Below are 15,411 nucleotides of genomic sequence, written 5' to 3' on the forward strand. Positions count from 1 at the left end.
GATATGAAGCAACATTAGCATTCATTTGGAGTCGTGTTTTTAACCACCAGGCAAATGTAAGTCAAATATTCACTCACCTTATAGCTGTTTTGCTGTCTACCTTCTCCTAAATATCTGGCTCATTAACTGCCAAATGCTCCACTATATCCACCAGCTAGTTGCTAACTTTGTCTGTTTGCTGTTTGGCACTGAGCAGGTAGTGTACAGTGGGTTTATCAGAGCTTTGTTTCTGAAAACAGCTGCTTTCTGTGGCCAAAAATGACTATGAGAGTGATGATATTGACCCAAAACAGTAAAGTAGAGGGACAGGAAAGATAAAACAATGAGCTGAAAGATGCTATAAAACTCCTTATCTGTACTTCAAGGATCCCTTAAATTTATATTTTTAAAAAGTTGTGACCAAGATATAGTTTACTTTAAATCTCCCTATTCATCATTTATAAGCAGCTTAGAAGTTTATAAGCAATAGTTTATGACACTGTAATGTAGTTCTTAGCAGATCCAAGTGTTTATTAATAATTTTGTTAACATCTATAACTCCTCCATCCATTAGTGGAGGCTGATATATAAACAGATAATGAAAGACAATGTAGTGAAACATAGTTGTACAGTAACAATATAAAATACATATGTCCTTATATCTGCTCACAACTACATTATAGTGTGTTATAAACCATTTATTATATATACTGCATATAAATGCTAAATAGGGAGACTTAAAATAAAGTATTACCCCTCAAACATGTCTTTTGCATTTCTGTACTTCAATTTCTTATTTGTTACCTGCTGACATACCTGTATGTGCCGATATAAACACATCTACGATGAGCTAACACCAGCTGATCAATGATATTGTCACGAATTAAGACAAAAATGTATACTTTTGAAACATGAAAAGATACATAGAAAGACTTCGCTAAACCTGCCCTAATGTGTAAGAATAAAGAGAATCACATCAGTAATGTTACTTTTATTTCCTATACAGCTTAAACCTCCAAAGTAGAGTTTTATCATAGTCTGCATAGTCTCAAACTAAAACTTGTTTCTTGTCTTTTCCCCATCGCTGGAGTTACTGGTCTCCACAGCCGCACATTTTTGTCAACTCATTAATCACATAAGCTAGCAGGAAGTCCCGATGACATAACTACATGTGGGAGAGTCGCAGCCTATTCTTGGTTGGCATCTACATACTCTGAGCCGCAGCATAATGACTGATGGCATAAGGACTTCAGCTTCTCCTCTCACTGTCCAGGCTCATTACTAGAAGAAATGCCAAGGGCCCTGAAATATTCAAAATGCAGAACAGATCACCTGCCTCCGGCTAACTGTCCCACAGCCGATCATCTGTCACCCAGTAAGTAGCAAGACACCAAAGCTAGTTTAAGGAGGGCTTTTTAATGAATGTGTGAGAAAATAACTCCACTGTGGCCACAGCTCAGGTTGGAGTTAAATATGGGAGTTGGGACTTTAGTGTATTTAAAACTTTTCATCTTTATCAGGAGATATTTCTCTTTTGCAACTATTAGTGTAGAATATAGTAAATTTGTCATATTTTTTAAGAGAAAATGTACTAATCTGTTGTGTAGTACTCACGTGTAAATTTCAAAGTAGTTTATATGTAGTTTGGGTACATGTTGGATTCTTTTTGGACTTTGCACATTTTCCATCAGTCCAGTGTTAGCTACATCTGGCATGTTGATCAAGTAATACGTTGTGGCAGCTCCTCCAGTGGGCACAGGCACTTTTATTCTGTACATGTATAACTCATGTAAATATTAGAGATCACAGTATGATAAAGCCAAAGAGACGGTAGCGCCATAAAACAACAAAGAACTGCTGAGTCTTTGATATCCTGTTTATTCACCTCACAAACAGAGGAGGGGATCATGCATATTTACACAGCAAAGTACCAAAAGCAAATTGGCAAGTTTTTGTTAACTTCCTTTTTTTTTTACAGTGTATGTGGCAGCCTATCACACTTCAGTTTTTGTATCTGCCACACTGATAGACATCAGTTGAAGAATTGCAGGAGTCAGTGCAATTATCTCTCTACAACCATCAGCCAACTCACATCTTGGCCCATAACTCATTAATATTCCCTATTAATCAGCAAATGTTTCTCTCCTGAGTTCCTCCGGTCGAGATGAATCCATCAAACATGTAATGTGTTCAATTTAAGACAATACATTTGGTCAAACAGACATTTTTTATTTAATCCAGTGTTTTGAATTTTTTGGGATCTTGAATAAAGTATATGATTACAATTTTGATGCTTGAAGCTTTAGATGCAAACTAACAGATAAAATAACTTGCAGACAAAAGGTAATTATGACACACCAAGGTAGTTATTGTGCATGCGGCTAATGATCACTTAATTAACCATCTAACTCTAGAATATGATATATTTTTTTATTTCAGAGCAACAGTGTGTATTTATGCAACATTTATTTATTGTGACTGGTTCCATGAGTCTGTCATTCCCTGAGTACTCAAATCAGCATCACTGTATGTATTTTGATACATATCCAAACCTATATGCAAATAAACATTTCCTATGAGAAATAAAACATATTTAGAGGATTCTGCAGCCTGTGCTCTGAGTGCTTTCTAGTTTTACTCTTATCAGATTGATCTTATTTTACAGGGGCGCAGGTCCTCTAATGTGGCTGAAACCCTCATCAGATCACACAGGTAGAATATAGCAGTCAGCTATATAACATAGAACATGCCCTGACAATTTTTGACAATAATACATTTTCAATCAGCCAGCTTTACAAAGGATAATCTACTCAAAGGAAAATGGACACAGTATATTGATAGACATAAATGTTAACTTCAGTCTGATGCTTTGTGTAAAATGCACTTCAAACTTGCCATGAATTATTCTTCAATCCTCAAACACCTCGTTTGATTGTGACTGACTGAGCTTCAACATTTCTAGAACAAAACTCTAAACGTTCACTCCTTTTTCCCCGGACACCACAACACTCAGCTCTGATTAATTGCGGTGAACCAAACATACCATGTGAAAGTGAGATCAATCAATCACTGTCATCTGCTGAACTGATTCTGACAGATCCTGACGGCATCTTTTGTGATCAGCTTATTTACTAGGTGACGGTCCAAACAAAAGCCTCAGTCATTTTTTACTGTGTGAAGTGGCACCATTTAAAACAGCACATTCCTTTTGTACTTCTTTTCAGGCTGATTTCCTTATTCTGTTATGCAATCACTCTTTGAAAGCCTATTATTGTGGTGTGATGGTGTCAGGTTTAAACTGCTTGCTTAGTTTTGTGCATAGAAAAACCACACCTCTTAATTATAAGGGGATTATTTCAAAATCCATCAGATGACAACGCAGGTACTCATGGAACTAGAGTTACATGCAGGTTACTTCTATTTGCTGTTCGGTTCTTACAGTTTTCAACTTTCTTTAGTTTCAGAAAGCAGAATTCTTGAGGCATGACAGAGCGAAAGTCACAGGTCAGACATGTGAAGTTGATTCCAACAATCAGTCCAACAGTTCACAAGTTGATGGAGGGATGTACAGGGTCCACATTTAGGTGACAGAGATGACTGACAAGATCTTGTGTCTAGATGTTTAGGAAATGGAACAAATCTGCCTGAAATGAGTAGAAGTACAATTTGTGCCTCTGTATCTGCCAATACGTTGGTGTTATTTACATTCCAACCTGCAAAAACTGAAGTGGAGAATTTTGACATCCCATTCATGATGAATACTGAAAAAAATTAACTGAAAAGTACTATGCTGAGAAATGAGGGGGGTGGGGGGGATTGAGCCCAAAACAAATCACATTAGTTTTAGATATGACACCATGTGAAAATAAAACAAACAGGCTCGTATCTTGTCTTTCTATTTCCCATCTGTAAATGTTCTGTCTCTTATCATCACCTTACATTTAAGTCATGCAGTGGAAATGCCCCTCGTTGTTTAAGCATGGTCCATTACGAGCTTTAAAAAGTCACATTCATTAATGCTCAAGAGGACAAGGTCAAATGACTTTAGTGCACCATCTGCCATTAAAGGGGCAGCATCACAACAAATGAGTTTCTAATTTACTTATCTGTGGTTTGCGGTCAGGGGAATTGGGAAAAAAAGAAGCTAATTGCCCTCATCCTATTTATCATTGCTTCTGTGAAATTATCCATACAAGTTAATTTAGTCAGCTTTGGCTGGGCAACCAGGGAGAACATACAGATCTCTCAGACACTATAGAAATAATAATTCTCCGAGTGAATGAGGGTGTGTGTGCGTGTGAAAAAAAAAACGAGAAAAAGAGAGGATACAGCAGTCCTTACAGTAGCTTAGTGAAAAGGTCACTGAGTTTATTACTCAGACACAAAGTTGCTACGTACATCCAGTGTTTGACAGCTAAACAGCACAGGCTGCACAACATTAATCAAATGTGAAAGTTCTTACATATTTATCACTTCTACACATTTCAGCCAAACAAAGTTTCCATGTGCATGATAAACAATGTGACACTATAAACAAATTATGCAGGTTCTGTGATTGATATTTTCCAGCTTAAACAGTATGTTCAAACATAATATTATTTTGGTGGTAAGCATCCAGTTCTATTTTTGCTGACTGACATTACACCTGGACACCTGTATAAGGCTGGTTTGTGTTATTATGATCTCAAAGCCATCATGGCCACAGAAATGTTTAACATGGTTTACTTTACAAATAATCTGAACTAACTGCCTGAGCACTCCCTTTATTTTTTGAATTCATTATGTTATACACCACTTCTTCTGGCTAGAAAACTTGATTCATAATGACAGTACTCTGAACGGAATCGTTCAACATTTTGGACAATCGGTTTGTTTGTTTACTTGCCAAGAGTTAGATGAGAAGATCAATACCATTCTCATACCTCTCTCGTATCCTAAATATGAAGCTAGAGCCAGAAGTGGACAAAAAGTGAGGAGAGTGACAGGCTAGGGTTATTTAGTCGAAGTGACACGTGAAGAAACTGACACCCAGGAAGTGGCACTTAGGATGTGAAAGTGGGATCAACTCTCTCAGACAGAATCAAAAGGTTTTTTCCACAACTCAGTGTGTAAGTTCAGCCACATCTGCCTCTCAGTGACAGTCTTTGTACCAATAATTCTGTCCCCTCTCTGTCAGGCCAAAAAAACCCCCAAAGCTTTCCTGAATCAGTATCCATAGTAACCGTTGTAGTATACATGCAACCACTGCCTCAAGACTCAAGATGGGCTGCTTTTGAAAGTTGCACCTACTACCCATATTACTCAAACAACTGTTGATAAAATATTGTTAATAATAAGTTGCCAACTTGCTTTCATCCTAAGTACTTTTTAAACATGCATATTTACTGCTTAAATTACAAACCTGCCTTGAGGCCCCAAAAGCTCAAGGTTGACTGTGTGGCAATTCCTGTGTGGTAATTTGATTAACTGCACATTTATGTGGTAATATACATCACTAATAAGCTGAAGTGATGAGGCCTTAAGGTGGCTCCTAAATTCGTACCTAATACTGATGCTATTTCTTGTAGGCGGACCCCGTGTCAAAATCTAGTTTTAATACCTTAATTATTTTAATTATATTGTACTCATATGGTACGTATTCCTTAATGACTTGTGTTAAATCGAATCACTGCAAACCAACTGACACGTACTTGTATTCCAGTATGGAGGAGCTGGTTGGTTTCTTGGGGTCAAAGCAAAGTATAGGCTAATGGAGCGGGCTTCTGTAGTCTGCTGTGTGCTCTATACTTGATAGAAACTTAAAAGCAAGAAGATATATACACAATGGACACACAGGAATGGGAACAGTTGGTGGCTCACTAGGAGCCGACACCAACAACAAGCAGGTTAACCCGAACCTGACTTTACTATCATGCTGTGAAACATGGGTGATGTGTACTTTTATTTATTTATCATCATACCATTTTATTTATTTATTATTGTTTTTAAGCTTTAAACCTGCATGCATTGACAGATTTCTGGGCCTTTTTGGGGCATCACAATATACTGTAAACACAACATTCACATGTTATCACCTTTTAAAAGTTGGCGTGCTTGTTAGCGAACAGTTGCCTATTTACATATCAAATAGATGCAGATCGACATTAGCATTCATTTGGAGTTGTGCTTGTGTCCACCTGATGAATGTAAGCCCTATATTCAGTCTCCTTGTAGTTCTTCTGTGGTCTTCACAAACTCCTGAATACTGTATCTGGCTTCTTTAGCTACTAAATACTTCACTATGTTTGCCAGGTAGTCTCTAACTATTTGTCTGCCATTTGGTGCTGGACAGGTAGCGTTCAGGAGGTTAATCATTGCTTTTTGTTAAAAACAGCTGCCTGCTGCATCTGGAAAACACTGCAGGCCTGTAAAGCCAAAACAATGAGCTGAAAGATGGTAAAATGCTCCATAGAGCTGAGGAAAAAACAATTGTTGGGTTTTAATTCTCTGTGGGCCCATCACTATGAGTGACCCCTTTCATATTACACATAGTGATTTGACCCTTTGTTAATATTTAAATACTGCTTACAACAGCTTTAAAGATTCAGTTATCATACATATACTGACTTCTTAAGAACGCCATCAGCAGTAATATTAACTGTAAGATAAGGTGTGAGTGTTGAAATCCTTATGATACAATTACTGTACCACTTGCCAGCTGGTCCACAACCTTATTAGTGATAGACAGTAGAGAATTGCTAAATGTATCACAGACATGATGGCAATCACAACAATAAATGACAAAAGAAAGACTAAGTGCATCAGAAAAGAAAAATGGAGGTCACAACCTGAAGCTGAGATAACAACCATGTGATCTGAGGCAGCTCATCTTGTCAAGACTGTGACTCTAAAACACAACAGACTGTTGAAATCTTAAGTGTCAGCTGGACGTCTCTAAACGTGACCTGCTGACATGCGCGCTATTTTACTTCACTTTCTCAGGTGGATGAAACCTGACCTCCAACTCCTCTCTGAGCTGCGGTTACTGTGGCCTCTAACCAATTTGTGCTTCGTCAGTTTGATCGTTAGAAAATAACACAACCTTGTTATGTTTTACCAAGAAATAAATGACATTTTGCTTTTAACTAATATTTTGCAGGAACAAATTACCCCAGGTACATCTATTAAAGCTCACACACCGTACCAAACATCAGGACATGACTATTGTTGATCTTTACACCAGAGGCCACTTTTCAAACCCAGCGGAAACAGAGGCAGAGCCTCGTTGAAGGAACTGATTAGGAACACTGGCTCAACATGACCAATAAACAACACAATCATCTCATATATGACATGAGTCAGTGAATTACAGAACTTCCCATATCTCTCTCCTCCACTCAAAGTTACAACCTCCAAATGTAATTTATATTCATGAGGATATGCTGATGAGTTACATCTTAACCTTTGTTACTGTAGGTCAGCAAGTAAGTAACAACAGCAGAAAAACTGGCTGATTTTTTCAACTTGCATGAAGCAAACAGCCAAGAATGTAATGATGTAAATAACAACTTTATAAAAATGGTATACCTGCCTATCAGCCCTTAGATGCACAGGTGATTCAAAATTGACCCAGCTCAGTTTTCCGGTGACACAAATATTTGAGCATGGCATATTCCAGGTATTCCTCAGAAACCCTTTTCTTTCCATCCCCCCAAAACTTTTGTATCATTACCTCACCTTTCCATAAGTGGGTCAAAAATGACCTGTACTCAAGATGAATGTATACAGGATCCTCATCTCTGTCAGGTAAACTGTATATTTACTGTGGACCACATTTTAACTGTAATGAGCATCACCACTCAGTTATATGTGTTTTAAGAGAGCAAGATGATTTTACATATGATACATGTAAGTATGATCTGTATTTATGTAATATTTGCACTATGATTACAATTATGTGAAAGATTATCTGCTATTAAATCATATTAGCCTAGCTAGCTAACATGACTGTAGTTGTGCTGTATGTATTGACAACATAACTAAGTAGCTTAGTTGCTTAACTTTGTAGTGCCATATTTCAGAGAGATACACTCTTACTATAATATTTGCTAGTTTAATAATTTGATGATGGGTAAACCTTTAGTATGTCACCTACCAACCAAATTGGTTGGTAGGTGACATACTGTTCACATACTGTTCATATTTTTACAATTGTATGGTACAATTGTACAGATATGAATTTGAGTGGGCCATAAAAAAGCTAAGGCTCAAGTATAAAGACAGTCTGTAGGACAAACTATAAGCCAAAGACAGCAGGGGACTCTGGCAGGGTCCACACATGATTACAGGGTACATGAACAAACTGACAGCTCAGTATGAGGACCCCTTACTCCCAGATAAGTTGAATGAATTCTGTTGCGAATTTGATTTGCAGTCAGATGAACAACTCAGAGCAGTAGATAGAGTAGATCCCTCCTTTGGTAGTGAAAGAGCACGAGGTTAAAGCCCTCCTCACAAACAAAATAGCAGTAAGGCAGCAGGGCCAGACCATGTGTCCGCATTCACTTTAAAATACTGCAGCAACCAACTTGCCTCTCTTTTCACAGGTATCTTTAACTGGTCTCTTCGGCTATGGAGAGTCCCCACATGTTTTAAATTTGCTGTTGTCATCCCTGTACCCAAGAAGTCTGAACAAGTTCAGGCCTGTTGTTCTGACTTCTGTTGTTATGAATGTGTTGGAGTTGGACATATTTCCGTTTGCAGGATGCTGTGTCTCTGTGCCTACACACTATCCTGCAGCACCTGGAGTCCCCTGCCACCATGTTCAGCGTTTAATACCATACTGCCCCTTAAACTATTTGATAAACTCCAGATGTTGGGAATTAATCAGTCTCTATGAAACTGGATTTTAGATTTTCTGTCTGATAGGAAGAAAGCTGTTAATGTAGGTAACATGTTCTCTAGACCTATGACCCTCAACACTGGGGCCCCTCAGGGTTGTGTTGTTTCACCTCTGCTGTACTCACTATATACCAAAGATTGTGTATCCCATTCTGAACCTGTGCAGATTATTACATTTGCAGATGACACAACAGTGGCAGACATGATAAGGAATAGTGATGAATCAGCCTACAGGGCTGAGGTGTGGCCCCACTGGACTGGTGTAGGGCAAACAAATTGGTTTTAAACATTGCTAAGAAAAAAGAAATGATAATTGACTTCCGGAGGGATAAGGAGGTCCTCCCTCCATTGGTCATCAGTGACCAGATAGTGGAGAGGGTTGACACTTTTAAATTCCTTGGCACCACCATATGCCACACACTGAAGTAGGAAGTTAACATCAGCCACATAATTAATAAGGCCCACCAGAGGCTTCACTTTCTGCTCCAGTTTAAAAGGTTTGGTGTGACTGGGGAGGCGATGCTGCACTTTTACAGTGCTACTGTGGAGTGTCCTCGCCTTCTCAGTCACAGTGTGGTATGGCAACACAACCGTCCTTGAGAGGGGAGAGCTGGAAAGTGTGGTACACACACTGTCTAAGATCATTAGCTGTGACCTTCCCTCTTTCTCCTCCATATATGCCACACATGTCAGATGAAAGGTGCAGAAGGTGACGCTGACCCCTCCCCTCGGGAATAAGACTCCAGAGTCTTAAGTGTTGGACATCTCACCTCAGGTACAGCACACATCATGAGGCTGTTCGATACTCTGACGCACAAACACTTGTAGTAGCAGAGCAAGCATTAGCCAACAAGCACTTTAAAAGTAGGTAGGTAGCAGCACAAAGCAACAAGCACTTTAAAACGAATGTAACAGCACAAAGCTCTTCATCTTCAACATTCTCTTTAATTTGTATGTTTTATATGTAGTGTTGTCATAGCTGCTAGATACACAGCTGAAAGTCTTACGAATGCTGGCTGAGGGATCAGTGATGGTGTTTGAAGATGACCCTGACTATCACCAGACGATCACAACGTTTCCTCAAGGAACTTACTAAGGAGCTTGTTAACACCACTAACTGGGAGACTTCCCCCCAGTTATCAACCCAGTTCATTGAAGCATAGGGGAGGTGTTGGGGGGGGGGGACCACATCCAACAGGAGGGAAGTGAAAAGGTGAAAAGACCAGATCAGCCCAAGTCAAAATGACTGTAAAGTAAGAAATTGTGTGAAAGGCAATATACAAGTGTGAAATGATCAGTGATCAAAGCAGGTAGTTTGTCTAAAATGCATTTTTTTCTTACTCTTTTGTTTTTTAAGTGTGTTCAAAATTATGAATCTTAAACTCTTGTATGAAATTCAAATAATTATTTTGTGCAGAATTATAAAGATAGTCATTAATTAATCAATGTATTAATTAATTATCGTGTATATTCATTATTAACAAAAACTATCGATTCTAAAACAATGTTTTCCCACTTATGGAAGAGTGTTGATTTTATTGACATATGCATCTAAGGGTTTAGCATGTTATAGATATTAAAACACTTTACCTGAAACAAACAATGAGTTGTTATAAAGGGGTTATATTAAGTATTATAACCATACCTATAGTACCAAATGATTATTATAAGACATCTTAATGCATTATCAACACTTACAGCAGCTCTTATATTGCAGTTTAAAGCATATAGGATGTTATGCAGGTTCTGACAAACATCATATAATTGAAGCAGCTTTTTTATAAAGTTGTTCTCATTTAATGATCAGTTATTAATTTAATTAAATGACTCTAAAGGTAGACAGACGCTATTTGCTCATTTATTAGATTATAATGTCAACTGAATGTGCAAGTGTCTCAGGTCAGTTCAAGTCATAAATGTCAATATACACGAGCATTAAATCAGCGCCAATTAACCAGCTGACTTACATATTACCATGGATTTACAGTCTGCTGCTGGACACATTCACCATCTCTGATGATATCACAATGACTGACACAAAAGTGACTATTACCTCCGATATCCGGCCGCAGTTTCTTATCATATTCTTTGAGCAAATTGTTGAGTATTTCCGTGGCGTCGGTTTCCTGTGATTTGGGAGCCAGCATTTGGTTTACAGTGACATCCTCGTAGTCCTCTTCGTATTCGATTGTTAGAGAGCTGTAAAGGTAAAATGAAAGCAGGTGGTAGAAAACAGAAGAGGCACTGACACAGGCTTAAAACAAGCGATGCCATGTATTATATCTCTGCAGACTGCATGCAAGTAAACATAATGAACTTGGAGCCAAACATAAAGTTTTCTTCAGGAAACAGCTGGTAACATTACCGCAGTGAGCATTAGGAGAGCTGACATTTATCTTATCAACCAACATCCCAAAACATGTTGTCACTTTACAGAGCTGTTTTAAATGCCAGACTTACCAAGTATGAAGAACTGACAGGAGTAAGACATAAGCCAATAATTTGGATGACATGTTTTTCTTTCTTTTTTTTTTTTTTTTTGTAGGATGACAACAGAGGACGGTGCGTATCGGTGTCTGGACACGGTGGTCACAGCTGCTCAGAGGAGAAAGCGAGGGAAAAGCACTTCATAGTTTGTAATCCAAAAGAAATTTTAGTCATTGTTCAAATCAAAATCCTTTGTCACGGGCGTTTTTCAGACGGTGGAGCAGCTTCTCACTTGTACGTAAGGGTTGCAGTTGTTTCCTCGATTGCGGACACTGCTGGTCTTACGCAGGTGCGCACACTCTGAATGCATCCTGTGAAAGCCCCCAATTCATCAAAAACTCCTCTCTGGGTAAGTCTGCGTCACTTTCTTAAGGATTACTTTGCAATTCCCAAAAAGAACTGTTAAACCAGCATAAACAGACTTTGTAAAGACTTTTTCTATTTCTTTCTTCTTAATTATTTTTGAATATGTGCCAAATAAAGATACAACATGCCTGCTACTAAACTGTAAATAAAAACAAAAAAGTTGGGACTTAGACACTTTTGGACAATATTTTAATTATGTAGCCTATATACTAGTAGACAAGGCATTAGCCTCAATTTCAAACTCCATAAATATGTGCCTCTAATATAAATTAGATGCTAATTAACAGTGATGGCCAGCAAATACATTATTTTTAAAAAGGTAATGGTAAATATCCTTTGTTTCTCTTCTTCCTCTTCTTTTTTGTTGATGCACCTGCAGTTTGACCACTCATGATGTCTCCTCTTGGAGCTCTTAGTTGGCTAGTTAGTTGCCTCATATTAATTTGAAAGCTTGCCAATCAAAGTGCTACAAGAACTCTTTTATAGCTGCTAAATGCCTCTAATTGATATCCAACCTATATCTAGCCACCTTTGTCGAAGTGTTTGCAATTATAACTGCAATGCAATTATATGAGTCCTCTGTGTCCTGTACCTAGCGGTGGCATGCACAATCAGCGGTAGAGATTTATTAAAGGGAAAACACTTTCAGGGGTACTCCTGTAATTTATAATGTTTAGTAAGTTGGAGGACTCACAAGAGGTTTTTTTTTTTTTTAAATGGTGAAAATTGAAGCAGCAGAGGTCGAGATATTCTGACTTTTAGTATGGGTCAAGCTCCAAAACCCCTGGATCCTATTTCCCACAATGCAATATCGCCCATCATTAGACCCTCCCTGCTTCCTAAATACCCACTTTTTCAAAGCTCACACCTCCAGTCCACACAGATGACATTATACAGCTATTTTCACACAAAAACTGAATTTAATCGGTTGAGTGCCCCTTTAAATAAAAGTTGCACTATTTTCAGAGACATGCTCCAGAGAGAAATAAAGATTGTGCTGAAACACAGTAAGTCTAAGTCTGAATGGCAAGATGAAGCAGCCCCTCTCAGCAGCCTCCATAAAGGGTCATTCAGAGGTTTTCTTCAGAGAATAATGTGACTGCTGTTTGGCTCTTCTTGGCTATCATTTAAAATAAATGGACAACTCTGGGGAAACACTGGCTCAGCTTTAGTGGAACACTTGTGCACCAAGAGCAAAAAGGACAACAGCAATTTCTCCCTCTGTCGGCCCCTTGTGTTCTCACACTGACACAGATTCTTGAAGGGTAGAAATTAACTGCTGAGGTAAATAATCCCCTCATGACACTCTAATCCCACAGTGTCTCACAAGTGTAGTTTTATTTTGTTCTGATGGTGCCGAATTATGTGAATTATGTCTTTACACAAACAGTAGAACAATGAAAAAGGCCACAGAGGTTTTTGAAAACTATCAGAAAAATAGCAATAAACCCCCAAACACTGAACACGAAATATGAAATAGTCTCTTCTCATTGACTCTCTGTGCTTATTGCTTTGCACTCTGAGGGCACAGTTACAGCTGCTTTAAGAGACTTGCATGGCTGTACAGTACAGGGCTGCAGGCAATGGGCTCAATAAACTATATGCAGTTTAACAGACAGTGTGACCCTCTGACATCGATCCTGTCTGCAGTGCTGCTGTTGTAGCTGGCTGCTGTCATCCTCTGGTGGTTGAAAAGAGAAATGCAGACATTAGAGACGGAGCAGTGGCGTCACGGTGAACAGTTCCTGCTCCACGGAGGGAGGGAACCAGAGCAGCTGGAGATGTTCATACACACGTCATCCACATGAATCAACTCGGACCTTACTACTTGGTTAACTGGTCTCAACTGACCCATAGGGGGTGATTAAGAACATTTTCATTTTTTATTATTACCTAAATCATTCGGCATAATGGACTCAGAATGTGGTTGAACTTTTTCAGATTATTTTGTTCTATATTAGAGAAACTAATCGCCTTTTTTTCTGTGCCATTACCCTAACTTTTAGTATAATCAGTCCCACTTATTTAAAATGAGTTGAAATGTTGTGCATATTAATTCTTATCAGAGCAGAATGGAAAACTAGCATAATTCAGCAAAATCATTATAATAGATGATATAATGCTTTCTGTCCCAGTATGTTTGACACATTTATTCTTACTTTACCAAATGGATGCATTCTAACTATGTTTCACTATGAATGCATTAAGCACACTAAGCACTGTAAAATTATAATAATACAGAATAATTCAGGTATTTTTGTGTTGTTTGTGCATCTTTGCATGCCAGTATTATGCCAATATATTTATATGTGTGCCAAAAGGAAAAGAAACATATGTCACCACACGCAAAAGACATGAAAAAATCTAAAATCTTTGCACTCATGTAGGTTCAAAAATGATTTATTTTAGGGTATTATTGTTCATTATAATGCAGAAGGGGACAGAGAACAGTGACACTCCCATAACAGCCACATGGTCTCATCCTTCATCTTTTTAAAAAGATACTGTAAGCACATACAGTGTTTTATGATATGATTGTTTTGTCTCAGTTTTTACAACAGACTTTCTTTTAGGAGTCAAACTGTCTTTCTAAATTCTAAATGTAGTGTTTACATGTCAAGCTCAAAACACTGAATCACATGGCCAGTCTTCAGAATACAGACATCATTGCTACTTACTCCACTAGTACTGTCATACAGTACATGTCACATATGGCTATAGTGGAGCTTTCTGGTGCATTCTGGCGTTACAGTATTACTGTACCGTAGAGTACTGTATTTTACAGCAGATGATTACTGTAAACTTACAAGTGATGTAAATAATTTAAGTAATTTCATTAAGGTTTAATGTCTTGAATAAAAACAGAAAAATTAAACAGATGCAGTGAACTACAATCACAATCATCATTTTGTCTTGTGTACTGTAAAATCAGACTCTAGTTTTCTGCATAAACTGCACATTTATCTTGAAAAATGACCCATGCAAACATCGGTATGATGAGAATTACTGTAGTGACTGTTTGACAGCAATATTTGATAATCACCAATTTTATTCAAAAATACAACAATGATTAAAAATCAATGATAAACACAAACAATGTTGATGTGATGCGCTGATAAACTGTGTGATGAATTATCTAATCTGATATCTGAGATGTTTTCATTTTGTGTGCTATGTGAGATTTTGAGTCCAAAATCAGAAGTATAACATTTTGTGTCAAGAGTTTAGCAAAGTTAAACTGAAAATTGAGCCAAAACAATTGAAAAAATACTTTGTTTTCTGCTGACATTTCATAGGGCATCTTTATGAACTATTACATATCTACATAGTGCACATTTTAATCATTAATTTATAGTAACACAGTATGCATTGATTGAGAAGGGTTGATTAGATTAAAGGTCACACAGATAATCTGAGAATATGAAAAATTGTGTAAAATACTGCGTTAAAAAGACACCTTGGCATCTCCAAACAGAAAACATCACATAACCCCAAGAGAGTCTTGTTTTTGTGTAATGCCTTTTCTTGTTTATAACCCCCTTTATGATGCTTGCTGTCATTTAGTATTTTTATAATTCTTTGTTAAATATATCTGTAATAGCACATTATTTACACCTTCTTTGCACACGACACCAGGAGGAATATGTGATATGACGATTAGTGAAATTTACCACTCAAAACACTGTGTCTCCCTAAAAT

The 15,411-nt window shown here is 37.8% G+C and overlaps 1 protein-coding gene across 1 annotated transcript in view; it reads right to left on the reverse strand.

Moving 5' to 3' along the window:
* LOC137188222 (gamma-aminobutyric acid receptor subunit gamma-3) overlaps positions 1-11,708 on the reverse strand; it is a 69,039-nt gene extending 57,331 nt beyond the window's left edge. Inside the window, exons 1-2 of the mRNA XM_067597748.1 lie at positions 11,320-11,708; positions 10,913-11,058 (exon numbers count right to left, since the gene is read on the reverse strand). Coding sequence (XP_067453849.1) covers positions 10,913-11,058; positions 11,320-11,372 — 199 coding nt within the window. The 5' untranslated portion in view covers positions 11,373-11,708. The remainder of the gene's footprint in view (positions 1-10,912; positions 11,059-11,319) is intronic.
* Positions 11,709-15,411: the final 3,703 nt, after the last annotated feature.

The sequence above is a fragment of the Thunnus thynnus genome, chromosome 8 (genome assembly GCF_963924715.1).
Source record: "Thunnus thynnus chromosome 8, fThuThy2.1, whole genome shotgun sequence".
In the NCBI taxonomy this organism is placed as follows: Eukaryota; Metazoa; Chordata; class Actinopteri; order Scombriformes; family Scombridae; genus Thunnus; species Thunnus thynnus.